The 25,838-nt window shown below is 46.5% G+C and overlaps 1 protein-coding gene across 4 annotated transcripts in view; it reads right to left on the reverse strand.

The window, feature by feature from the left end:
- Positions 1-25,838, reverse strand: part of CRACR2A (calcium release activated channel regulator 2A) — a 152,871-nt gene that overhangs the window by 49,945 nt on the left and 77,088 nt on the right. For all 4 annotated transcript variants that reach the window (XM_034935201.3, XM_008973764.5, XM_034935199.3 and 1 more), the window contains exons 5-8: positions 23,695-23,806; positions 22,372-22,555; positions 16,912-17,058; positions 3,092-3,182 (exon numbers count right to left, since the gene is read on the reverse strand). In XM_034935201.3, the coding sequence (XP_034791092.1) occupies positions 3,092-3,182; positions 16,912-17,058; positions 22,372-22,555; positions 23,695-23,806 (534 nt within the window). The remainder of the gene's footprint in view (positions 1-3,091; positions 3,183-16,911; positions 17,059-22,371; positions 22,556-23,694; positions 23,807-25,838) is intronic.

The raw sequence follows: 25,838 nt of genomic DNA on the forward strand, positions 1-25,838 counted from the left end.
TTTTCCCACCTTGAACCTACTCAACATCAGAGCCCATCCTATTAGACCATGGGGCTTTTCCCACAGCACTGCAGGGCTCTGGTAACCTGCCTGCCCCATCAGGGAGGACCAAATGAGACAGAGATAGTGCAAGCGCTTAGTGAGGCAGGATGCAAACTCCCAGCAAGCGTGGCCATGTTCAATGACTGTGCACCACCACCCTCCTCTCCGCCAAAAAAGGGGCAGTGTCAGCCAGTTGTGGAATACTGAATGGGGAGAATTGGGGCTGAGTTCAAACATCAGGCCTTGGTCTCCTCGTGTGCAAATTGGGGGCGACTGGGGGAGGCAGATGACCCCTCGGACACCTTCCGACCTGGATATTCTGTTCCAGGTTGGGCATTGGCATCGGATCCCTTAAATTGGCCTCACTCTGGAAACACAGGGCCATTTCCTCTTCCTCTTGAGGGTCTAAGTGTTCATATTTGCCCACTGTGACTGAAGTCTCCCAAGCCCTGCTCCTCAGGATGTTTTAATATCTGCTCCTTCCCTAGGCTGGGCTTCCCCCACAGAGAGGTGCTGAAGCAGGTGAGAAGGGGCCTGGCTATGGGACGAGGAGGAAAGAGTGTGGGCTGTCAGGTGCCTGATGCTCTCAGCAGAGCCAGATCTGTGGTGTAAGGCCCCTGAGCCGAGCGGGGCACAACCTGGGTTCCAGCCCTGGCTTCATCCAACCAACTTGCTTCATTCTTCTGGATCACTGTTTGTTCACAGAATAGAAACAAAAATACCCATGCCATCTGCAGCACTCCACTTGCCTGAAGGCGGAATGGAGGTACAAAATGTGCAGGAAGAGAAGAAACCATTGTGACTGCCATATAACTCACTACCGGAGCCCCCTGGGGTTCCTGTGATATGGAAGGACTCTTTCCCAAGGAGGACAGCGTGGGATGCTGCACTAGACGGGTGTCCTGGCATGACAGCAGCAGCAGCGCGGTGGGGGAACACGGCCCCCTCGGGCCAGAGGCCTTTGGACACCTCCATTCAAAGGCTCAGGATGCTTCCTTGCGCATCCTCTATGGATGTTACCAGGTTCTTCTGCCCATTTCTAGGCTGGTAAATGGGCAGAAGAACCACTGGGACAGCCTGTGATTATCCTCATGTTAACCACATGAATGGCAGAGGTACGATCTGACCAGACAGCACCTGCTCCCAACATTTGCTTCCAGAGAATCAGCCCCAGGGAATTTGCCTCCTTCAGCTTGGCTGCTGCTCTCTGTGAAAAATGCTGGGAGTAGCGAGTGGCTCCAGAATCCCCATGATGATGTGGCTGTACCCACAATGGGCCTACAGAGCATCCTCACAATGCGCCAGGACAGGGCGTTCAGGGGGTCTAGCATCACATCCTGGGGTTGGAAGGTGCAAGTGATTAGGTACTTCCTTCACGGTCAAACAAACTGGTAAGTGTCAAGCCAGGATCCAAATTCTGGTCCGAGGGTCCAGCCTTTTCCATGATGTCAGAAACTGTAGCGCCACTATCCTTGATCTATCTCCAGGCAAAAGCCTTTCTATCTAATGGCTTAATAGTGCTGCAAAAACATCTGAGCAGTTTCCATGTTCACGCAGAAGGCATAAATCTAAGCACTGAGCTTTAAAGGCATTTGGTGTCAAGAAGGGAGAAGGAGGGAGCAGAAGGGGACAGGAAGGCTGGGTCACCTACAGTGATGCAAACTTGTCCTTGAATTTTTTTCCTCTGACCTCTGCCCTCGCCCATTCCCCATGCCCTGGCCCAGCATTTACTTCCAAAATACGTCTTTTCCTTTAGCTAGGACCTCTGACCTATAGTCATGGCCCAGGCAGAGGGGACAAGATGCCCCATGGAGCTCAGCCTCTCTGTGCAGGATGTCATTTGGGATAAAGGGGGTGGCTGTCCGATGGCGGGGAGGTGGGGTGGGGAGCTGCTGTTCTCAGGAACTATTTTGGGATCTGCTGATGAAAAGTGTGTGAGTTCTCTCTGCCGTCAACTAGGTTGAGGGGCAGGAGCAGCCAGAATGCTTTCAGGCGCTACAAGAGGGAGGAGGCCTGGAAATGCTGACAAGCCTCCAGAGGGCGCTAATTGGAGGACACGACCAGATTTTCTTGAAAAGCACTCCGATTCCCTCAGTTTGAATGACATCCGTGATAATAAATGCAGCAGTGGTGTCGATAATCTGAGGCAGCATAAAACTTAAAATTGGCTCAAGAGAAGGGGTTGTGAGAATAGCCGGGCTTAGTGCTGAGCGGCAAGGGAGGCTGCCATCTAAGATCAAAGCCTTTTCTGCAGAGAACTCACCAAGTAGATAGTCCAAAAATGGGTACTAGAGAGTTCTCTGAAGCTTTTTTTTTTTTAATTAGTTTTATGAACATGTTTCCAGAAGGATCCTGCTTACCTTGGCAAAGAAGAGGATTTCGCCAATCCTGACCTCTTGAGACAAATGGCAGGGCTTGGGAAGGGGCTGATAAGGGTCAGACCAGGAAGAGGGAAGGGAGTTACCACTTCCTCCATGGTATCTGTGGAAGGTGGGATTTGTTTTTTCTTGGCTATTAAATTTTCCATGTGTCTAAGGGTAAAGGATGGGTAGCACAGGCTCTAATGCTTGTCCACTTAGGGGAGCTGCTGGGCACAGGGTGAACTGGGCTGGTGCATTTGGGTGCATTTGCCATATAAATCTAGGAAGTCAATGTCAGATCCAATTTAACAGGGAAAGCATGAGCCTCCATCCTTTCATTCATTCACTCATTCACTTGTTCATTCATTCATTCATTTAACAAATACTTGTTGAGCACCTAGTATGTTCCAGGCATTGTCTACGTGCTGAGGATACCTTAGTTAATAAAAGATAAAATCTCTGCTCTTTTGCAACTTATATGCTAGCAGGAGGAGATAGACACTCAATAAAAATAAACAAGGATATTACATGTCCTGTGTGAAGGTGATAAATGCCTTGAAAAAAAAATACAGCAGAGAAAGAGGGAATCAATAGTGCATGGATGGGGGCACCAAAATCTTAAACCTGGGGGAGACAGAGCAGATATGTCAAGCTGGCCTCAGAGCCAAGCCTGGGGAGCGTACACTTACCTTCAGGAGAAACTGCTCCTTCTCACTTTTGATTTGTTGTTCCATCTCCTCATAGAGATGCTGGATTTCTTCATCATAAGCAGCAATTTTCCTACAGAGGTGGCAAAAGGAGAGTCTCATTGAGATTCCCCTACTCCACAGCGGTAGCTCCTGGAGCTCAGACACCAGTTCCCCAACTCTGGAGCTGTGGGTGTGGGGGTGACAGCATAGGTCAGGTCAGCCAAGGCTATAAGATCAGTCCCTCAGGATCAGCTAACCCGACAAGGGATGCAGACCACAGAGGCCTTGCGAGACCTGCCCCTGCAACTGGTAGGTTTCATGTGGCTCTCCTCCTCCTGTCCCCCAGCCATCACTCCTAGATGATCCCTATGCTCCTCGGTGAAGCTTCCCTGGACCATCTCCCTTTATTTTACTTTATTTCAACACAAGCCCACAGGCCTCTGCCAGACATATCATCCCTGTTCCCGCTGATCCCCACGCTCATAGACTATATGAAGTTGCATTGTGTGGGTTTCTTTCCTGTTCCGTTTCCTGGTTTATCTTGTTCCTGTTTGCATGCTTTCTCTCTGCCTGTCCACATCAGGACCCTCTGACCCTGCACTCTCAGGGGACTCTCCCTGTATGCCTGAGTTTGTGTGATCCATGTTTCTCATGAGATTCTCAAGAGATTCCATGATGATGACAACAAGAGCTACCACACCCCCCCACCACAAAGCAAAAGCCACAATGTCTAGTGCCTGTGCCATCTCAGGCTCCAGGGCACAGCAGACAGTGTGAGACAGGCGAGACTGGTTGGAGGATGGCGATGACAATGAGATGTCCTCATCCCCACTCTCCTTCTCAGCATCCTCTCCCCACTCTTTCCTCTCCCCCGTCAGAAAGTAAGTACCTAGAGAGATGGAGACAAACACACAGCCTATAGAGAGATGAAGACAAACACACAGCCATGGGGACAAGTTTTGTAGGTCATCCCCATGGATGACCCTTTTCTGTTTCCCCCCTCTCCCCATGATACATCCAACTTCAATGCCCCTCCAAATTCAAACAGGAAAGATCTGGTAGTAGCATTGGAACCGAAACTGGGAGTTACCACACTGAATTATTAACATTCCCAGGCAGTTGCATTTTCATACCTTTTTTGCTGACCATGCAGTGAAAGACCCTCTCTGTGGCCCCTACTCCCTATCCTCTCCCCATCCTGTTAAGGAAACTTCAGGCTCTGTGAACAGGCTAATGTGGCTATCAAGGCCTGTTCTGAACATGCAACACACACACACACACACACAAAATTTTGGCCCCTGCCATTCTAACTTAAATGATGGCAAGCCCACTGTGCCCTTTATTTAAGAGACTTCAATAATTGAGGAAACAGCCCTGGTTCTCAGTTTTAAGAGGTACTAGGAAGATTTCTGAACTGAACATAAAGGATGGGAATATATTTATTCCCCTGAGCCCTCCATCATTTTAACCCCTACCTCCCATGTCCACTTGGGCCTCCAATCCAGGACCAGACCTTCTCTGCTGTCCAAGGCTTTGCCACAGCCCAATTTCTGTCCCTTTCTCACCTGCCACCTGTTGGGAGAGCATTTTCACCATGTGCACAGGTGAATAATGAACAGGAGTCGTTTTGATTGGCATCCTTCCAGCTTTACAGAAACCACAAATCTGACCCAGACAAAGGAACAGTGTGTGAGACTCCATGGTCAGGGGCATTCATCACAGAGCACAGCCTTGGAGTTCCCTTGCTTGGCTGCACCCCCAAGACCAGAAACTTGATTTTGAGTGACTGTACAATAACGGTCCAGGGTGGGCTCAGCAAGAGATGACAGTCCTCCCAGACCTCCACAAGCCGGGACCCCGTCTTTATGGATACGTCCTGCATCCCTTACTCTTTTTGGCTAAGAGTAAGAAATCTCTTCTTGTTAAATGACCGATGTTTGCGATTGTTACTTTTGCTCTGAGCTAACTCATAAGAATTAAAATAAAATCTTGGAGGGAAAGTAAGGAAAAAGGCTCATGCTATTGACCCTGATACTTCAGTGACAGAAGCAGATACAGTTTGAAGGAACTTTCAGAAAGCAAGATGTTTTCTCTTGGTCCCTGGAATGACCTTCCTGTGTTTGAAGAAACTCAGATGCTAGATGGTAAATGATATCAAGGAAAACTTTAGACAGAGATTCCAGCTATATAAATACTGTAAAACTAATAAAGTAAGATGAGAGAAACTTAAACATTGATTTGGCTCTGCTAAAGCAATTCATATAAAGTTATTCATATAAACGGCTTACCATTTATTTCTAATAACCATGCGGGGCATTAATTCTATAATATAATTAAATGTGCTATAGTAACTTTGATCTACTTTTTATTTGATTAAATTAACACACTCTAAGTTTTTCATGCTCACATACCAGCTTGCTGGTATGTGAATTAAGTTATTTTACAAACCACTAAAAAATAACTGGCAGGAAGATAGATACAGGGTTTGAAGGGTGCCTCCTCCTAGCCCTCACTCACAAAGGCTAGGCCTACCACAGAGAAGCCCTAGGATTCCAGGTGGGCATCAGAGATCCTGGGCCCAACCAGACTCATATATGGAAGCAAGCTTTTAGAAAGCTGGTCTGCTGTGAGACTCTCCAGGCTTGAATGACTATGAGAAGCCTCGGTTAGAACACACTAATCCCAGGAATGGGGAAGATTAAGGTGCTGTGCATACCAGTCATGTCACTAAACCAGCGCAGGGACGAGAAGACTTGCATTCTGATCCCAGAACCAGCTCCTTTCCTCAGTGTGACCTTGGGTAAGTGCTCTGACCTCCTCACATCCTGAGGCGGTACCTGCCCTATGTTCCTCCCTACATTGTCATAAAGAACAAACGAGAGTGGATGTGAAAAGTGTCAGAACCACAGAGCCCTCAGTAAATGTAAGGGATTATTTACTCCTGTCATTTTAATCATGGACTGTGGAGGACAAAGGGCAGTGCTCCCCAAGGGGAAGAGAGTCTTGGTTTCAAGGATAAAAGACCTGCTGGGTTTGGAAAGGCTGATGCAATTGGGAAGATGAAGAAGAAATAACTCAGTCAATAAAAGTGCCTGTCAGACCAATCCATTGGAGACCCAGGCTGTGTGTGAGCAGGAGCTGCAGAGCCAGGAGCCTGTGTCTGCAGGAGCCCCGCAGTGGCTGCGCGGGCAGTGGCAGCAAGAGACACTAAAAAGATGTGCACATATGGTGAGTCATTCAGCAAGGCTCGCCATATTCTGCCATCCGGGGAAAGAGACAACTCATCATGTTTGCTTATCATATACATCCTCGTTGCCACAATTTCTAAAACCACTTCTATTGCCTAATGCATATAAATGGACTTTGAAGTCTTCTCCGTGAAGATTTTGCCATCTATTCCAACCCTCATGACCCCTTCTCTGAACTCGGATGACAGCATATGTCTTCATTTGATCATTTAACAATTAATCTTAAATAGTCCTGAACAACTGTTTCATTTGGGTTCATGTTGTCTCAATTAGGTTATAAACACGCAGGCATTTATGTCACCCACAGGGCCTGAACTCAAAATGTTAATGCCAAAAACCCGTAAAAACTCAATTTACAATTTTGGGTACCGAACTCAGAAGCTCATGGCCCATTTCGAGGGAATACTAGATACCGTGGGAGTTAAAGAACTTCAGAGTTGGAAGGTTTGTCTGATCTAACTACCTGTTTTTCCAGTGTTAAAATTCTTGCGACAATACCACGTCAAGGACTTACCCAGACTAGGTTAGAATACCCCCAGTGACAGAGAACTTGCTGTTTCTCTAAGCAGTTATTTCATCTTTGGGATATTCTGGCTCACAGAAATCTGTCTTTCCATGACCTTACTCTTCTTCTGCATAAAAGCCTTTCATGTATTTCAGAACGGCATCAAGACTTCAAGGAGTTGCCTTGGGTTCAGGTCAAGCCTCTCCACTTCCTCCAACTGTGTCTCACATGGATTCTTTTACAAATCCCTTTACAATTCCCTTCGTGCTTCTTCAGATGGGCCGTAATGATCTTTCTCAAGCCATGGCAGTGCCAAACTGAATGCCCAGTGTATGAGTCTGACTTGTGCAGATTAGAGCTGACTATTGCCTCTCTTGTTCTAGATGCTGCGTATCTATTCATACAGCCTAAAACCTCATTAACTTTTCTTGGCAGCCACATTACAGTTGACGTATGCGGAACCCATTTGTCAACTAAAATCTCTAAATCTTATGTCTGTGTGATCATTTTTGTTTTAAAGATAGTACTACTGAATCATATCTCCTCCACTTTGTGCTTCTGCCATTGGCGTTTTGAACACAGAGCAACATCTCAAATGTAATTCTGTTAGATTTTGTGTTTGCTATTTCTAGTCCATCTTTCCAGCCTGTCACTATGCTAATAGGTTTCAGTTGGTCATGCAGTGTTTCAATGACCTTCCAAGTTTCGTTGACATTTTAAATCTTCAATCAGGATGTAGGCTAAATAATCTATAATGTTGGTTTTTATAATTTAATGTATCTGAGAGTTATTTAAAAGACAGTTTATTAAAAGGTACAAACTATTGGTTTCTAATTATATTATAGTAAGAAATGGTTTTGGAATCTATTGGTTATCTTTCCTCTGTAGCCACAAACATGATCAATTTTTGTACAACTTCTATGAGAGGGGTATATATTCTATTTGTAAGGCACACAATTCTATATTCATCTCTAAAGTGTATTCATTGATGGCTTCAAATACTTTATATCCTTCTTGTACTTTTGCCTGACTAATGTGTCAAATCTGAAGCAAATTTGTTAAAGTCTAAAGTCTTTTTTTTTATTAAGTTTTCTTTATTTTTTCTAAAAGCTTCTGCCTTATGTGTCTTCCTGTTGTGTTGTTTGGTGCACAAAGCTTAATACACGTTGTTCTTCTTTATGGATGGAATTTTTTTATTACTTCAAAACATTCCCTGTTTATCTTCCTATACTCATGCCATTGGAAAAATATTAGACAAAATGAGGACGACAACCTGTAGCAGAGATCTCTGAGATGTTAATTAGTGACATGTAGGCATAGCTATTCAACCTATCTTCTCTTAGCCATTCTCAAAACACTCCTTCTGGCCAGGCACAGTGGCTCACACTTGTAATCCCAGCACTTTGGGAGGCCAAGGTGGGCAGATTACCTGAGGTCAGGAGTTCAAAACCAGCCTGACCAACATGGCGAAATCCCCTCTCTGCTAAAAATACAAAAAGTAGCCAGGTGTGGTGGTACACGTCTGTAGCCCCAGCTACTCAGGAGGCTGGAGCAGGAGAATCACTTGAGCCCAGAAGGCGGAGGTTGCAGTGCGCCAAGATCAGGCCACTGCACTCCAACCTGGGTAACAGAGTGAGACTCCGTCTCAAAAACAAACAAACAAACACTTTTTCACCTGGCTCCCAGAACTCAAATGGTATCTATTTAATTATTTCATTTTCTACCATCTGACCCTAATCATTTTGAGTTATGTAACGCAGAAGAGACGAAGAAGAGGTAGATGAAAGAAGAGTGAGGGCAAGAGACATGAGTTCTCAGTGGAAGAGAAGGACAAAGATGTGGAGGACCAGAGTTAGCAACAGTCATGAGCACTAATATTTATCCTCCCCGTCCTTTTCTTTCCCCATGATAGCTGGGTAGTTCTTCTGGCATGTTTCAGGGTAGTCTAGGTCACAGACCGTTTGCTGACACGGGTATGGTTGCCTCAAAGTTCATTAGATCCAGAAACAGAAGGTCTGGGTTCAAGTCTTGGTTCTGACATTTACAAACTTTCTGGCCTTGGATAAGTCACATTACCTCAGTAAGCCTGAAGTGTCCTATATCTGAAAAATCAGTTGGTAATACCTACTTCAGATAGAAGTTGTGAAGATTAAAAAAGATAATGCATGTGGAAGTGTCTAGCACAATAAGATGCATTTAACAAATTCTAATTAAATAAGTTTTCTGATTCTCCAGAGGCCAAGGACCCCATTCTGAGAGCCACTGCTCTATAGCTCCTTCAGATGTCAGCCAAGGGTCAAGTAGAAACTGGGGGGTGGAGGATCAAGTGGCAGCTTGTTGTATGTGGTGTGAAGAAATGTGTGCAGGAATGGTGAAGGAGTTGGGGACGGAAGACACAGGGGTGGGTAAAACCTGATGAGGCTCAACAGAGAAGACTAAATGTGGAAAGAGAAGTCCATACATCCCGCCAACATTGAAAAGTGTTGATGAAGCCCTTCTTACAGTATGACTCTGGGCAAAATATTTTCGACTGAAGTTATACTCTCTGTGTAATTTAGCATCTAAGAGTACTGAGCCCAGTGCTATAGTGGCAGGGAGGAAAGGAACTGATAGAAGAAGCCATGCACCATGAGGCAGACCCAAAAGAACCCTCCTAGGTTCTGGCTGATGGTCATCTGTGACCTCAGAGCCCTGCTAGGGGGAAGTAAAGGAAGCTACCTGCTCTGGTGGTGGGGAGGAGGGGGGAGTTATCAGGGGAAAAGCTAAGAAGAGGTGAGTTCAGAATAGGGAGATTTTCAACAGCAGAGGGGAGAGAGTACCAGTGAGATACTGCAGATGCCATAAGGGCAGCAGTGGATTGGAAAGAATGAGTCCTACTGAAAACCCAGATGAAAACCCAGGTCCAGCTCAGGGCATTAAACATCTTCACCCAAGATATCTGGTTCTGGCAAATGTCCCTCCCTAAAGGACGGCTGTGTGTGTGTGTGTGTGTGTGTGTGGTGTGTGTGTGTGGGGGGGTGTGTGTGTGTGTGTGCACGCGCGCACACATGCTCATGTGTACATCTGGTGCTGGGTTACTGGGGAGCTAAGGATGGGAGGCGGATGGGATATGAAACAAGGATATAGGGGTGAAGAATTCATTATTCTAATGTAAATACAAAGCGTAGCTTCTGAGAGGCCTTTACAGATAATTTGCAGGGAACTAGAAGGTGAGATGCAGTTAGCGTTAACTTATCCTGCCAGCCTCCCACAGAAACTGTGAAAATTAATTAACCTTCACAGAGTGTTTTGCACATGGCGAGTTGAGGTGCTACGCCGGAGCGAAGCATTGATACTCAACATCACTGCAGCTCCAGCTAGCGGCACACAGGCCAGGGCCTTCCTGCTTGGTCAAAAGATTTCTTTCCTGCTTTCTCTCTCCTTTGCCCTCCCTTTTAAATAAAATCTGCTGGGATTTCAGAGGGTCTTAGAAAGTCGTCCATTCCCCTGCCTAGGTTGTAGGCAGGGGTGTGCTGAAATCATTCCAAGAAAAATGTAGCTTCTGCCTTTTGTAAATGAAAGTGTAGGCTTGGCCTTGGAGAGAAGAAATGGCATTTCTCTACAATTTAGGTACATTTCAGGAGCTTGAACTCAAGGCACAGTTTCAGAAATGGCCTCTGGCCTTGGAGAGTTGCCATTCTGATTGCATGTGTCTTTGGGGCTGCGGTTTGATCAATTATGTCTCCCGGTTTGCAAAGTTAGATGCAAAGAGAAGGAGAATCCCTCCTCCCCATCACAGAATGAAAGCTTATAAAGCTCATGTATTCCCTATGCCTTTGGTTTTCAAGTGAAGAAAATGAGGGTCAGAACAGTGAAGTAACCACATTTCCAAGGGTCAGAGTAGCAGGCAGAACCCAGGCCTTGACTCGGGTCCCATGGTTCCATTCACATCACTACAATGTCTGGCCCAGCAGCCTAGGTTGTAAAATAGATAACTCCATACATTTGCATTTAGAATTGTCAGTCTTCCAAATTACACCTGGAATCTGTCAGCTGGGGAGTGAGCACGAACTGGAGCAAGGTTATGGGGCCAAGAGTCCACACTGCCATGGCCAAAGAGAGGCAAGATTATGGGAGGGGCTTGACTCCCATTCCCCCATGTTACCCACATTCCCTCCCACCCCCCGCCTCAACGTGCTGATCACAGAATGAAGACCCTCAACTGCAGAAGTCTCAAGAAGTCTGCTCTTTGCAAGAGAAGAACATGGAAGCAAATTCAGCCTCAGCCAGTTTTGTGCTTGGGATGGGAATGGTAAACAGGGTTTTAGACTCCCCACTGCCCTCTGCCACCTTCTTCAGGCAGCTGCAGTCCTCTGACAGCTAAGAAGCTCTCACTAGAAAAATCCTGTTTAGAGTTTTGTTCCCCTGAAATCAGTCTCTCTCAGTCTCTGTAATTATCTGCTTATCTCTGTCTCTCTCCATCTCCATCTCTCTCACACACACATACATGCATGATTAGAGTAGAGCTGAATGAAAGGAAAACGTAAGAGTTTGTAGAAAATTCTGCAAAGGCTGTGAAATTGCCGATTGGATTTTCAAGATGGATGGTTTCTTCCAAATTAGATTCTGCTGCCTGTATAAACCAACTTTGCAGCTTTATCCTATTCTATAAAGCAAACCATCTTTTATTAGTCAGGTTTACAAATCATGCCCATGGTGTACACAGAGCACAAACCGTCCTCACTTTTCAATTTGCTCTCAGGGCAATGTTAACAATATGCTCAACATAATAATATACCCACAGAAGACATGCATTAGATGAAGTCACAACCTCATCACCTAGAGTCCTCGCCGAGAACTTCACCCTAAGAATAGGACTAGCATTCCAGATTGGAAGGGCACCATGGGATATACCTTTTGCTGGCTGACTGATTCTGGAAGAACTGGCTAAAGCAGCATTTCTCAGAGTGTGGTCTACAGCCTGCCTGTATCAGAACCACCTGGGATGTGTGTTATGGTGCACGTTCCTGGGCCCCTTCCCTGAGACGCACCGATTTAGACTCTCTAGGGGAGGAGGAACTACCTTTTAATTTAAAAATCCTCTGGTAAATCTAAGCAACCTACCATTCAAGAACTATGCAGCTGAGGCCTTCCCCAAGGTCCCTAAGAACTCTGTGGAATGTAAGGGCCACCTGCCAGGAATATGAGGCTTTATTTGCTGCCCTATCTGGAGGCAGGGCCAGTGACATGATGACATCTCTTCCCTGAAAAGCTTTGGGGACAGTTTCCTTGTCCTCGAGGCTCCACAACACAGGCTGCCGATCCTTAGGCTTGTGTGGGTGTGCAGGCCATCATAGCTGGGGCTGCCTGTCAGTCTGTAAGGTGCGCTCCCTCCTGGTCTGGACACCTTCCCAGAGCACAGGGAATCACCATGGACAGGAAGTGGCTCAATAGCAGCTGGTAGGGGCTGCAACTTAAGGGCCTGTGAGCTCCTAAGAAACTGCCTGAGGTCTGATTCAGATGGACCAGGGAACACTGTGCAGATAAGGAGCTGATTCCAAAGAGGGCATGGGGACTGCTGCTAAGCTTGTCAAGGCCGATGCCAAACAGGCAACAACCAGTGATGCCAAACAGGCAGCCAGCTGGTATTCCCAGGCTACAGAGCTGCAGAGGATTGAGCCGGAGCCCTCCCAGAACACAGCCTGGGGCTGGCCTTTGATCTAGAAAACACTTTCCTTCACAGCTCAAAGCACCCCACTCAGATGCTGCCTAATTTATCCTTGCCCCCATACATTACAAATACAGACGTTAAGCCCCCACCTCAGACAAGTGAACTGGTGCCCCTGGGGTGGGACCTCTGGCATCCCAAAATGGTTCTGGTGAAAAGTCTGGATCTACTGCTGCCTCCAGACAGCACTGCTCTATGTGCCCTGGAGATCTCAAGCTTTTGTTAGAAAAAGGTAAATGCAGGGGATGCTTTCCATGGCAAAGAAATTCCCAATTCTAAGTTCTCCCCAATGTCCACACTATATCCCTCATGTTAAAGTGTGAAGACCTCCGCACATCTGCACTGTGAATGCAGAAGGGACTTGCTCAGTGGAAGTCTCACCTCCCTTCCTTGGAGAGAAGTAGAGGCCCAGAAGGGGCTCAAATCCGAAATTTCTTCAACCTCTGTGCAAAAGGACAAGGGTGTGGGAGACTGAATGCTCCCAGACTCCTTTCCTGTTCCTATTTCTGATATGCAGGTTAAAAAAAATTCATGGCTGTGAGTGAGGACTCTGGGTTGTTTCTAACAATGCTCCAGGACACTCTGAGGGGTTCTCCTGGCCTTAGCTATTGAGGGCTGCCTAGCACTCAGCCACCTCAGTTGCCACCTCCTCCCTCCCAGGAAGTGGGGTAAATGTGAGGAGGAAGCTGGGGTGGGCCTTTTCCACTCACAGGCACAGTGCGACCTGGGGGATATGGCCCAGCCTGGGAGGCTGGGGACAGGGAGTGTGTGTCCTGCCTAACCTGCATTAGGCCAGACTCCCCCAGAGGTCAGCCTCATTTTCTCTGGCCCTGTGGGAGAAAGGTGTGTGGTCTGCACAAGGAGAAAAATTAGAGGCTATGCTGTCCATGGCAACGCTGTCTAATGTTTCATTTGCAGGAGGATTTTCTGGTCTGTCTTGTGCAGAATTTCCAGGCATCTGAGCGCTATCTCCTTGGTGTGATCATGAACTCCTCAAGGAGAGGGACTCTATGTTCCCTTTGCTTAACTCAGAGCCTGGCATGGAGGGAGTGCTGGTTCGATGCTAGCTACTGGTTACACACAGACTGTGTTCCGCCTGGTGCCTGGCCTGGGGCAGACATGCAGCAGTCATGACTTGAGCTGTCATCCCCAGCTTCTGGGATAGGCATTCATTGAAATGTCATCCACTGTAATGAAAAGTGAGTGTGTGGAGGCGCCTGGGAGATATTCTTACAGCTCACCAGAACCCGCTCTTCTTGGGACTCCTCTAGGCCCCCTCCCAAATCAGGCCATCCCCAAGAGATTCCTCCCACTTCCTCTCTAAAACCTGAAAATGTCCCTCCCACAAACAACCTCACACCTCCAAACTCACTTTCTAGATGTCTCAGAATCACTAACCTCACCCTGAGTCATTTGCAAAAATCCCATTTTCGTATCCTATACCCTATTGGGATTTCCAGTCTCTTGTTTGATGTCTGAGTTACAAGTGCCTTTATACATAGGTCCACCAGCAAGGTGTGACCCACCTTTTTTTAAAAAATAGAAGAGACTAAAAGAGGCTCTAGTAGAAAACATCCGATGTTGCCAATAAGGAAACTGATGCCCAGAGAGGTAATGCAAGTTGCCTGAGGTTACACAGCTGGTAAGTGCCAGTGGCTGGGCAAGAGCTCCAGTCCTTCCTGCCTCCTATTTCAGTGCCCTGCTCAAAACAGTCTGCAGTTCTCTGGTTCTGCATCCAGAGAATACCTCTGGAATGGGACTGGCCAAAGAGTTCAGTGAGTCCCCAATCCCAACACGGTTCCCTAGCAGGGAGTGGGCCTTGATCAGCTGACCCCAGAGCAAGCATGGCTGGCAGGGATACTGACTGAGGATGGGCATGGAGAGGCTGGAACCTTTGGCTGAGCTGGTTTTGCACATGCAGCCAAGAGTGGCTTGACTTTTATCTCAACAACATTTCGAGCACAATTACTAAATGAGGACAAACCACTAATACAGGCCCTTAAAGATGGATGCCAGGGCTAAGCAGCTCTCCAGCAAGTCAGGGGTACTTGTTTCTTCCTGCAGAAATGCAGGCCAGCAGAGGAGGTCCTGCAGATGAGATGCCAGGCTAAGGCTGGGTAATTGCCCACTGTTTCAGACTGCAATTATCTCCTTAGAGAACAGAAGAATGCCTTCCTCTCTGGGAGAGACCACTTAACTTTTGCTGTGGCTCCTCCAGGTGATCAGTGCTGGGGTCAGAGAGGAAAAAGGGTGAAGTGGGGTCAGCCACTAATCTAGCCCCCTTATTTTATAGATAGGAAAACCAAGGCTCAAGAGAAGCCAAGAAATGTGAGCAGAGTCACAGAGCTAGCTGGTTGCAAAGCCACACGTGACTCAAACCCAGAAACTCCTGATTCCGAGCCTCCCACTTCCCAAAGTTACACACTAAGCACCTGGACACCCTGCTAAAATGCAGATTCAGTGGGGCTGGGGGCAAGACTCTGCATTCCTAAGATGTTTCCAGATGACGCCAACGTTGCGGGTCCATGGACTACACTTTCAACAGCAAGTCTCTACACTGTTGTCTGGAAGGATACAGGGATCCTTAAACTTAGCCTCTGATTATATTCAGGCTCAAACTCTCCACTTCAGCCAGACAAATCCTCTAAGACTAACAAAGATATTATTTAAAGTACAAATAATTATCATTTTGACATTCATTGAATACTTATGTGCCAGCACTGTTCCAAATACTTACATGCATTATCTCATTTAATACTGAAAACTCTGTGAGATGGATACTGTCCCTATCTTACAGATAAGGAAGCTGAGACTCAGAGAGGTTAGGTAACTTGTCCTAAGTTGCATAGCTAGTAAATGGCAGACTCAAGAATCAAACTCAGTTCTGTCTGATTCTTAATTAGGTAATGGCTACATAAAAATATACCCTTTAATCCTTCCCTTCTCTGAGCTTTGGGAGCCTCTCCCCAGAATGTTCTTAACAGTTCTCCAGCCAAACTATGTTTCCTCCAGTGATACTTGTCCTCAGCTTCCTCATAATGCAGAGTCCTAAAAGTCCTTTCTCCCCAGATCTGTGTATACCCAATGGACCTCAACAAGTTATTTTTAGAGTTAAGGTCGGGGAGACACAAGACGAAAAGGAGCCGGGACTCAGAATAATGTGTAAATAGATGATCTACACAGCAAGACACATGGTGATCTCTTCTTGTTCAATTAGAGGCTGCATGTTTGCTCTAAGACTATTTCAGCACAAACTCTGAAACTGCCTTCCAGGCTTTGCTGGAAGTATCTGAATGGAGGAGCAGGTGGTCTGTGGAACTGCATAGCCAAGGGATTGTTGAGGCTTCCTACAGAAAATGAGCAAATCTCTGGGTGTGTACAAGATTTCATGGCAGAAGCATGGGGCAGGGCCTCCTCTGTATGCTTCCAAGCTCTACTCAAACCCAGCTCTGTGTTGTAGCCTCACCTTCAGGGTTATGAACCATCCCTAGTCATACCACATCTAAGTCCATGTTCATAAAATGTGAGCTCATGGCTGTAAATGTTTGTTAAAGGACTATGAACAGCACAGTGCCCATAACCATGCATTAATTCTCATGAAGGGACTAGTGTCTAGTGGGCTCGCCCCAGTTTTGTGATATATCTGCCTGTTCTGACTCTGGTTCAGTTCTTCAGCAGCTTCTTCAGGGCTGTGAGTGAGGAGGACTCTGGATTGTTTCTAACAATGCTTGGTCCTGTCTCCTGGAGAGGTCTTAGAGGCAAATAGGGCAGACGAAGAGACATGAGGCCGTGACGGGAGAGAGTGGCCAGGAGGAGGGACATTCAGCAGGGTTACAGGTCACCTTACCAAACACGCCACCTCTGCAAAGCGGGCTGATCTGGCCCTGGGGGATGGCCCAGTATGCTGGGGTCTTACTGCCTGGAGGCAAGCAGAGTGATTTTTCTTCTGGTCACGGGCACCTGGCTAGCTCACTCCCAGTCCTGCCTTTACTGTTCACAAGCTATGCCTTCTGGGGCGTACTACTTAACCTTTCTGGGTTTCCAACCCTCCGCCTGCAAAATGTGCAGATAATAAATGTGCAAAATGATAACCAGTCCCTCCTTCAAAGGGTTGTGGTGAGAACTAAATAAGCTAGTGTATAAAAAGTATTTAGAATGGTGCCTACCATATAGCTTAAAAAGGTGACGGAAAACTTAAAAATACATATATCATGACAGACACAGGGCCCGGTCCCCACTTTGGCAGACAGCAAAAGGAGGCATTGCATGATGTTTTGGCAGAAGATCTAAGAGAAAGTGCACCGTGTGTCTCTCTTTTTCACACATAGTTACAGAAAGCGGCTGACACTGGGGTACCCACCTTTTTAGGGCACACTCCAGTTCATTCTTCTCCTCATGGGCTTCTTGGAGCTGGGAGATGATTCTGGTCAGGAAGTCTTCAAAGTTGGATAGTAAATGAGGTTCCTCCTTCTTCAGCTGCAACCAGAGCTGCTTGACATCACTTTCACTGCAAGAGAAGGGACGCTCATGTGGAAGTGTGGAGATGAGGCTTCACGGGAAATACAGAGGTTCCCAGACAGGAACTGACAGCCAGAAACAGTACCATCAGAATCATTATAAAGATGACAGTAGCTAACGTGACCGAATGCTTGCTGCATGTGAGGAGCTTCAAGGATATCAGCTCATTTCGTCCTCACAATAACCCTACAAGGCAGGAGCTGCAATTACCCCATTTACAGATGAGGAAGCAGGTGAAGAGAGGTGGAGTGAGCTGTCTAAGATCACCCAGCAGTAACTGATGGAGTCAGGGGTCCAGCTCAGGGCTGTCTGACTCCAGTGTTGGCCTCCTTCCCCACCTCGCTCTGCTGCTTCTGTTCTCCCGTGGCCTTCACGACAGGCTCATGGGGCTGAGTGTGCACAGCAACGTGCTCTGGTGCATCTCCAAATGCCAGGAAGAAGACAGGAGGACAGGAGCCCAGTGCGTGTAAAAGGACACACACTATGGAGCTAAAGCAGAGAGCTCGTTGCCCCCAGGAAGGATGGTCCTCACTGCTGAGAGGTAAAGACGTGCCATGTGATGGATGGCAGAAAGCAATTGTCACTGCAGGAAGGGAAGAGAATATGCAGCACCTCACTGTGGCCTAGTGGCACTAGGGATGACTGACAGGCAAAAAGAAGGGAAGGAGCAAGTCTGAAAGATGTGCACACACAGAAAGACAAGGCGAGAGAGACTTGGGAGACCCAGAGGCCAATAGACAAAGGCACAGAGGCACGTGTGTACACAGCTCAGTGACAGAGATACAGGGGCTCAGGCTGACACCCAGGGAGGGAATGAGGAGGAGACACATGGTGGACCCTGTTCTCCCTTTCTGGAGAAACTAAAAAATCTGTGGCCAATGATCAAGCTAAGTTAAACATAAATCTGAAAGAGGATAGGTTTTAATTCAATAAAAGTTAATAATTTCTCACAGCTAGCAGACAGTAGAGTGTTATAGCATCAAGTTTGAAAGTTATATAATAATAAACAGTAGAGTTCAAGTGAAATTTCACAGGCTAGTTTATTATAAATTATCAATTAAACTTTATTCTAGCAAAGTAGAGAATAAATATAAATCTTATCCCGCAAACAATCAGGCTTTTGATTTTTTAAATTAATGGGCACATATGTATTTTCCAACACTTTTTTCACATCTATATAACAAGATGTAATAACTAGCTCAGTTCATTGTCTTCTCAAAGTCTTTTGTTACTTAAATATTCACTCTGTGTCTTAATCTTTCAAGTTTCCAGCTATTGAAAATATAAGTCCTTCACCTCCTTCCATCCTTTCAACATAATTACATTTTGATTTTTTACTCTGTTAAACTTTGAGACTTTATGTAATGTATATTTCACATTTAATTAATTTAACCTAATTATGGAAAATCGCTTATGACCCTCGTTTTATGAGGATAAAGTTATCTGTATGCCTATACTTCTCTTGAGCTCTTTCCAAAATTTGCTTGTCCATTACAGTCATCTGCACCTTGACAATCTGCCACCAACAGATTCCTGTTGGCTCCCCAGGAATCCTCAGGATAAAGAATAAAATTATCTGTGCTTGTATAACAAGCATTATATTTTAGAAATTTTCTTCGGAAGTGATATTTGTTAGTGTCATGCTAGCAATGCCCCTGTGGTACAGACATTACTCTCTGCACCCTGCAGAGAAGAGGCCCACTGAGAAATGGGTGGTGACCTCCCATCCCCGTGGCAGCTTGCTCCCTGCTGTGGTGTGAATGTTTATATCTCCTACAAATTCATATGTTTAAATCCTAACCCCCAACATGATGGCATCAGTAGGTGAGGCCTTTGAGAGGTGATTAGATCATGAAGGCAGAGCCCTCACAAATGGGACTAGTGCCATTGACACTGTGTTCTATAATTAGTATTGTTTTAAAACTGTATGCTAACTCCCAAATATGATATTAAATAAATGTTTATACTATTATGACTACATAAATAATACCCCTGGAGAACCAGGACTCTTCCTAAAATTATGCCATTATTTGTTTTACTTCCTTTCCCTGTCCCACTTCCCCAAATCCCTTACCAGTTTCTTCTGGGAGTACCTCACTAATAAATCACTTTAAGACAAAAACCACAAAAATAGAAACGTAAATGTGACTTGTCTTCCATTAAATTCCAGAAACAGAAGATCTGAGGATAGCTCTGACAAGGAACCCTCAGGAGAAGGAATAAAATCCTTTGTGCTTGCGTATTAAGCATTATATTTTAGAAACCTTATTCGGAAGGGATATTCAATAGTGCCATGCTAGCAATGCTCTTGGGAAATGGACATGACTCTCTGCACCCAGCAGAGAAGAGGACCACTGAGAAATAGGCCCACCTCTGATCAGTTATCTGGTCATCTCTAACACTTCATCCCTCTCTCCCTCCTTTCCTTGCTCCATCACTTCCACCAATTCTTTCTTCTATCCCATCCAAACATCCGCCTACTTATTTAGACCATCGATCCATCCATCCATCCATCCACCCATTTCCTTATTAACTCAACAAGTATTTATTATGATCTGTTGTAAACCTTGCACTGTACTGGATGTCATGGGTGAATCTGGGAAATGGGAGAAAAGGAGGTAAGGAACCTCTCTGTTTCTCAGAATGAGTTCCATTCCTCCCAGCCCCACAACACACACACAGCATGTTGTGGGGGTCTTATTTCATCCTATAGGTAAAATTTAGATGTGGCAAAGGGTTCAGAGATAAGAGGGTCTCAGAGAGACACCATGGTGACCTCCCATCCCTGTTATAGGTTGTTCCCTGCTGTAGTGTGAATGTTTATATCTCCTACATATGTTTAAATCCTAACCCCAACATGATGGTACCAGAAGATGAGGACTTTGAGAGGTGATTAGATCATGAAGGCAGAGCCCTCACGAATGGCACTAGTGCCCTTATAAAAGAGGCCAGAGGAAGCTCATTCACCCTTCCTGCCATATGAGGACACAGTGAGAAGACAACTGTCTGTGAATGAGGGAATGTGACCTCATCAGAGAGCAAATCTGCTGGCACCTTGATCTTGAACTTCCTAGCTTCCAGAACTGCCAGAAATAAATTTTGTTTATTTATATAAAGTACCACATCTATGGCAGTGTATTACAGCAAACCAAATGGACTGAGACACCCCACCATGAAGTAAATGCATTGTAAAATCAAGGTTCACCTTGCCAGCCCAGGTCTGTCTGTCCACACCTGCCAGGTTCCTGATGGAGCCAACTGAGCTCAAGTCCCCAGTGAGATTTGCAGACCCACCTGCTCCTCTTCCAACACTCTTTGAACTACTTAGTCATGGCAACAACATCTTGCCCCAGATTTCTGGAGAAGGGACAAGTCTTTCAACTTTTGATGAAAAACAAGCCAAAGCTCACTAAGCTGCCAAATCGCTTAGCCAATCGGACCACCAAGAAAAGTCAAAGTGCAGATGCCCAGTCTCGAACTTCTAGAACACACCAAGGCCACCCCTCCTGGGAGGATACGGGAGTATAGGCTAGAAAGGATTCTGGGAGGTTTATCAATCCATTTCACTGCTTCCAGAACAACACACAAATCATTTTGGTGAGCAAAATCTTTAAAGAGCCCTCAAATATTCATAGCCTTTTCTATTTCCCTATCTGAGGTCTCACAGCCGTGAATGTTTCCCTCATGCTGCAATCTAAGCCCACTTCAGTGAGGATGGAAGTGGCTGGTCACCATCTTCTGTGTATCATCTTTTACAGACCACTCTTGAAACCTCCACAAAACCTCCTCTTCTTCGGGACATCTCATTTTGGCTCAGTTCTGCACTGGCCTTACTATAGGTCCTCAGAGTCACATCTGGTGGACTCTAATTGAGAACCTTGCCAGTAAGGCTGCTACCCTGCAGTGAGGGCTGGGCGGAGAGGCCCCTTCCTTCCATTACGGTGCCTCAGCTCACCTGCACTGCCTTCTCCTTCCCCCTTCTCCAGGAGGAGGTGTCACACTGTCACCAGGAATGGTCTCTGTGCTCTGGCCTGTTGTCCTTGGAGAAGCTGGGTCAGGTGTATGACTAATGAACTTCCCACCCACCTGTGCCCCTTCCACCTGCCAGCTACACCTTCTGCGGTCGACACCTGCTGCAGCCCCTTCCAGGCCTTCAGCAAAGCTGCTACTGCTGCTGGTCTTGAGTTCCACTTCCTGTGTAGCGCCCCCACCAGGATCTTCCCCAGGCACTTGCCTATCCCTTTCTTGCCTGGAACACACTTTCGCCAGCCTTTCCCAGTTCTGCCACAGTCTACCAAATTGTTTGCTGAAAAATTCACAGAGCTTCGGCCTGCAAATCGTATACAGGCCTCTTCTCTCTTGTCTCCTCTTTATCATTTTCTACCATAGCCCCTTCTCTTCCCAAGCTCAGGAAACGTCAGCTGTAATCAGTAGGGCATTCCCACACTACAGGAAACACACACCTAACCCAAGACTTAAGGACCCCAAAACAAAAAGGCCAAAGGCAAAGGCTAAAGAGGCAGAAGGTATTACATGCTTTTCAGGCCCTCTGTTTGGTTTCTACTAGCTGTAACACCACATTTTCCTTATTTTATTTTACTTTACTTCAATGTCAGGGCTTAGATCCCTGTGTCTATTCCAAAGCACTTTTTAGGAAAAAAAAATGGTGGAGGGGTAATTATGTTTTGTTTGAGATCTCAGCCATCTACAATTTTCCAAGTAGTGGCCTGCTAAAAACTGCTTCATTTCCCACCTTGGCTTCCTGCACAAGCCTGGTTTGCCGAGGACACTGTGTGCAAATGCTTCCACATGATGGGTTTTGGCCGGGAAGGCACCCACAGCTGGGGCAGCTGGGAGGCACCGTAGCTCTAGAGGCCCAGGAGAGGTAAAGATGCTGGGGAGCTGATGGTGATAGGAAGCCTTAGGGAGAACTCCATGAAAAACCCTGAGAGCATGGTACAGACCTCTGATGTGTGAGTGCCTCATGAGGAGCAAGGCTGAGCCAAGGACTGGGGGATAATGCATGGCCAGGAGTAAGGAAGGTAGAGGGCATGGGAGAGAAGGAGAATAGGAATAATTCCTAAAGAAAAAAAAATGTAAACAGCAGAGACAGAGCCCAACACACAGCCAGGTCATCACAAAGGACAGGCCCCCATTGGCAGAACCAGCGGGCCTTTCCCTTCACTGCATTCCAGTGCAGGGACCAGCACCACATGGTTAACAAATGTTAATTGTTGAATGGACACAGGAAGAGGTTCCTACCAGGCTGGTCTCCGTTCTACAAATCACTGTCACCACTTACTCTTCCAACACCTTTTGGGCTCCAAGTCTGTCCATCAGCATCCGGAACTGGGCTTCCTCATCTTCGCCCATGTCGCCCAGATCCTCATCCCCTCTGGAAAGATACACCTTCTCTTCATGGCGCTGGGCCACCTGTTCACCTGCATCTTCCTGACTTGGGTTATTCTGGCTGAAGAAGAAGTGACCTGGGGGGTGCAGGGCACAAGGATCCGAATTAGACCATACCCATCCAGGAAGAGCTCAGCTTTCTCACCTGCCAGGAATCATTGAAGGTTCATCTGAGAGAAGGAAAGGGAAGGGAAAGCCCCTCCAGCAAAGATCCATGGACATGGGTCCGTGGACACGTTCCAGATTCTGTGACTTTTCCACTTCCACAAACACCCCATCAGTGATGCTAGAATCTGGGAATGGCAGAATGTAAGACGGATACGGTGTCTCCTTTGTGGTTCTCAGTCCCTTAACATCTGGCTTAGAACGCATCTCTGTTGATTTATTCTTTAAGCAACAAGGCCTTTCCCTGCACTGCATTCCAGCACCCTGACTGCAGAGGCTCCTATTGTCATCCTAGTCATCCTCCCGCTAGCATCACTGGACTTCACATCTACAAGCTCCTTAACAGTTTCCAGTGTACTTCCTCCATACTCATACTGTCCAGTGTTACAGCAGTCTGTCTTATCCTCCCAAGTCAATTAGAAGCTCCTGAAGGTCAGGAAAGGCATCAGACACTTACAAGAAAATTATATGGCCCCACACATAAGGCAGATGTATGGCTTTTGATGTATCTGATAGGATAGTGTGTCTGGTTTCTTTATATTGTTCATAGATCTCGATTCTTCTTCCTCCTGGTTACCTTGAGAATGTCTAGTCTGTTCAGACCTTCTAGAAATTCCTCTGATAGCTGTTATCCCTCAACCTGGAAAATTCAGCCAGACTTGGGTTGGAATGAGCCATCCAGTTGTCCCACCTTTTGGCCATTTTTCTATGAAGGCAGAAAAGGAGAGACTGCAAATCTCATCACAGCTCCCCCTTTTATGCTATGCCTTCTGCAGAGCTTCCGTCCATCTCCCTTGCCAGTCCCAGTGGGAGGGAGCTTGGTAATGGCAGTGCAGTGGGCACTGAGCAAGCGGCAATGTAAGCAGTTGAGACGGGCATGTGAGGAGGCCCAAGCAATCTAGAGCCTGGAGACCTTGAGCTCCAGGTCCCTGAAAGGAGGGCAGGAAAGCTTTACTACCTGCCCCCCAGGTCTACAAGGGACAGGAATGCACCTTATACAGTGTTAGGTAGACCCATAACCCTGAGGTCCCCAGCACCCATCAGAACTTACTAAATCCAGTAGTGAACTCCTGTGGGGTCAGATAGCCATTGCCATCAGCATCCAGGGCATCAAACACATCCTCCAGTTCCTCCAGGCTGAGCGGTAGCTCCTTATGCAGCCTCTGAAAACAACCCAGAGTGTACTGGTTAACACTGACACTCACTGGTGGGGGAGGTGACCTGGGACTGCAGAGCCTTCTGCCAGAAAGTGTCTAGAGTTCGGCCCAGTCCTACAAAAGCCAGTAGAAAGCTTCTGCATCCAGACTGCTTTACCATCCCTCTCCTCCTTTGCATGTTAGCACAACTACCATTGATTGGGTGCCTACGAATGTACTAGGCCATTTGCTAGGTGATTTATAAATAAACAAATATGTAAATATGCATTTATTTATCTATCTGCATTTAATTCCCATGACAACACTCTGAGCTAGGCACTATTATCTCTGTTTTACAGATGAAGTTTGAGGTGAAATTACCTGCTCCAAAGTCACATGGCTAGTAATGACATAGCCAGGAGTCAAATCCAGCTCTGATTCCAAAGCCAGCACTCTCAACATCTGTAAAGGACTCAAACTGTACAGGACCAAATACTTTCAGGATAATACTCACACAGCATGGTGCTGTAAAGTTGAATGCAATCATGAATGTAAAGCATATAACAGTGCCTGCATACATAAAGCATTCAATATAAAGTAGTAGGGAGGCAGAGAGAGAGAGAGACTTCACTGAGGCCCCTCAGGGAAGTACATGGCAGAGCCAGGCTTCAAACCCTGTCTTCCCTGCTCTCCCTAAGCCCCCTTTCCTCTCCCGTACCATGATGCGTGTGTGGGTCACTTACTTTTAGAGGCCTCTCCTGCTGGAGGCCCCTGGTGTCCCAGTGCCTCAGCACTGCATTTGTAAGTGTCTGTGGACACACATTTTGGTCCTTGAGCTCTGAGGGGATATGGGATAATCCCCCTTCCTACCTCTGAGTGACCCACACCCAGGCCCCGAGTCCAGGTTCCACTCCAGCTCCCTGCTGACTGGTAAGGAATTCCTAATAAGATCTCAACTGCCATTGGCTTAAGGTATCAAGGCCCCAAGAGTATTTGTGTGTTAAAGGGGGACTGGACAAGATAGTGTGAGGAGGTTATCGCTGGATTTGAGTCTAGAGCAGATTCAGACCTCATAAGGAGGGAAGGGCAGAGAACAATTAATAGGCCCAAGAGCAAAGTAGCTGAGCTGTTGCTGCTCCCTTCTGGCCTTCTGCCTGATGTGCAATGGCCCCAAGCCAAGGCTAATTTGCATAGTTGAAGCAAGTGTCCCCTCATACCCAAATAATCTAGGTCTCCAAATGAGAACTCCCCAGAGAGTTACATCTCAGCCGATCATCTCCCTTCCTCCCAGTTACCTAAGCGGTAACTGTGCGAAATTGCCAGTGTGGAAGTGACTGACAGCTGAAAACAATGAATGCAGGGCTTTGTAAGAAGAAAGGTATATACCAACCTCAACAATAAAAAAGAGCTGGCAGGTGTGAAAGCCCATAACATAATTGGCAAGAATACTTGGCTTGATCCTATGGCAGTTCTAGCTGATAAGCCATAAAGCTTAATTTGGCAGGTACATGCATTAAGGGAGACTATGATGCATTATAAAGTGGGAAGACAGGCTGATGTGGAAGCCATTTAGAAGAATTGAATTAAATATGAATGGGCTTTTCAGAAAAGGAAGGAGAGTGAGAGAGAGTGTGCAAAGATTCTGGAAGTACATCTGCTTAGCATTCAGCAGAATCTCTGACTTATCAACAATCCATAAACCAGCTGTCTCAAAAGCTACAGTAGGAGAACACGGGTGAGAGTCAATTTGGCAAGCAGGGATTTTATTAGCATCATTGGAAATAAGAAGCATCACACCTGAGGTAGGGTAAAAGCGCAAGCTCCTGTCACGCTCACATTCCAGTCCTTCCTTGGGATAATCCTTCCTCCTTCCCCACCCTCAGCCTAGGATTGCTGGATCTGATTCAAAATGTGGTCTCTCGCACTGGGCTGGAGCAAGAAATGAGCTGCAAGAAAATTCCAGAGATCAACGGGACCCTCAACATGCCTTTCACTCAAACACCCCACACACTTTTCTCATGTTAGCATGAACCAGGAGAGGCTAGTTCACAGCTCACCT

The sequence above is a fragment of the Pan paniscus genome, chromosome 10 (assembly GCF_029289425.2).
Source record: "Pan paniscus chromosome 10, NHGRI_mPanPan1-v2.0_pri, whole genome shotgun sequence".
Taxonomy (NCBI): Eukaryota; Metazoa; Chordata; class Mammalia; order Primates; family Hominidae; genus Pan; species Pan paniscus.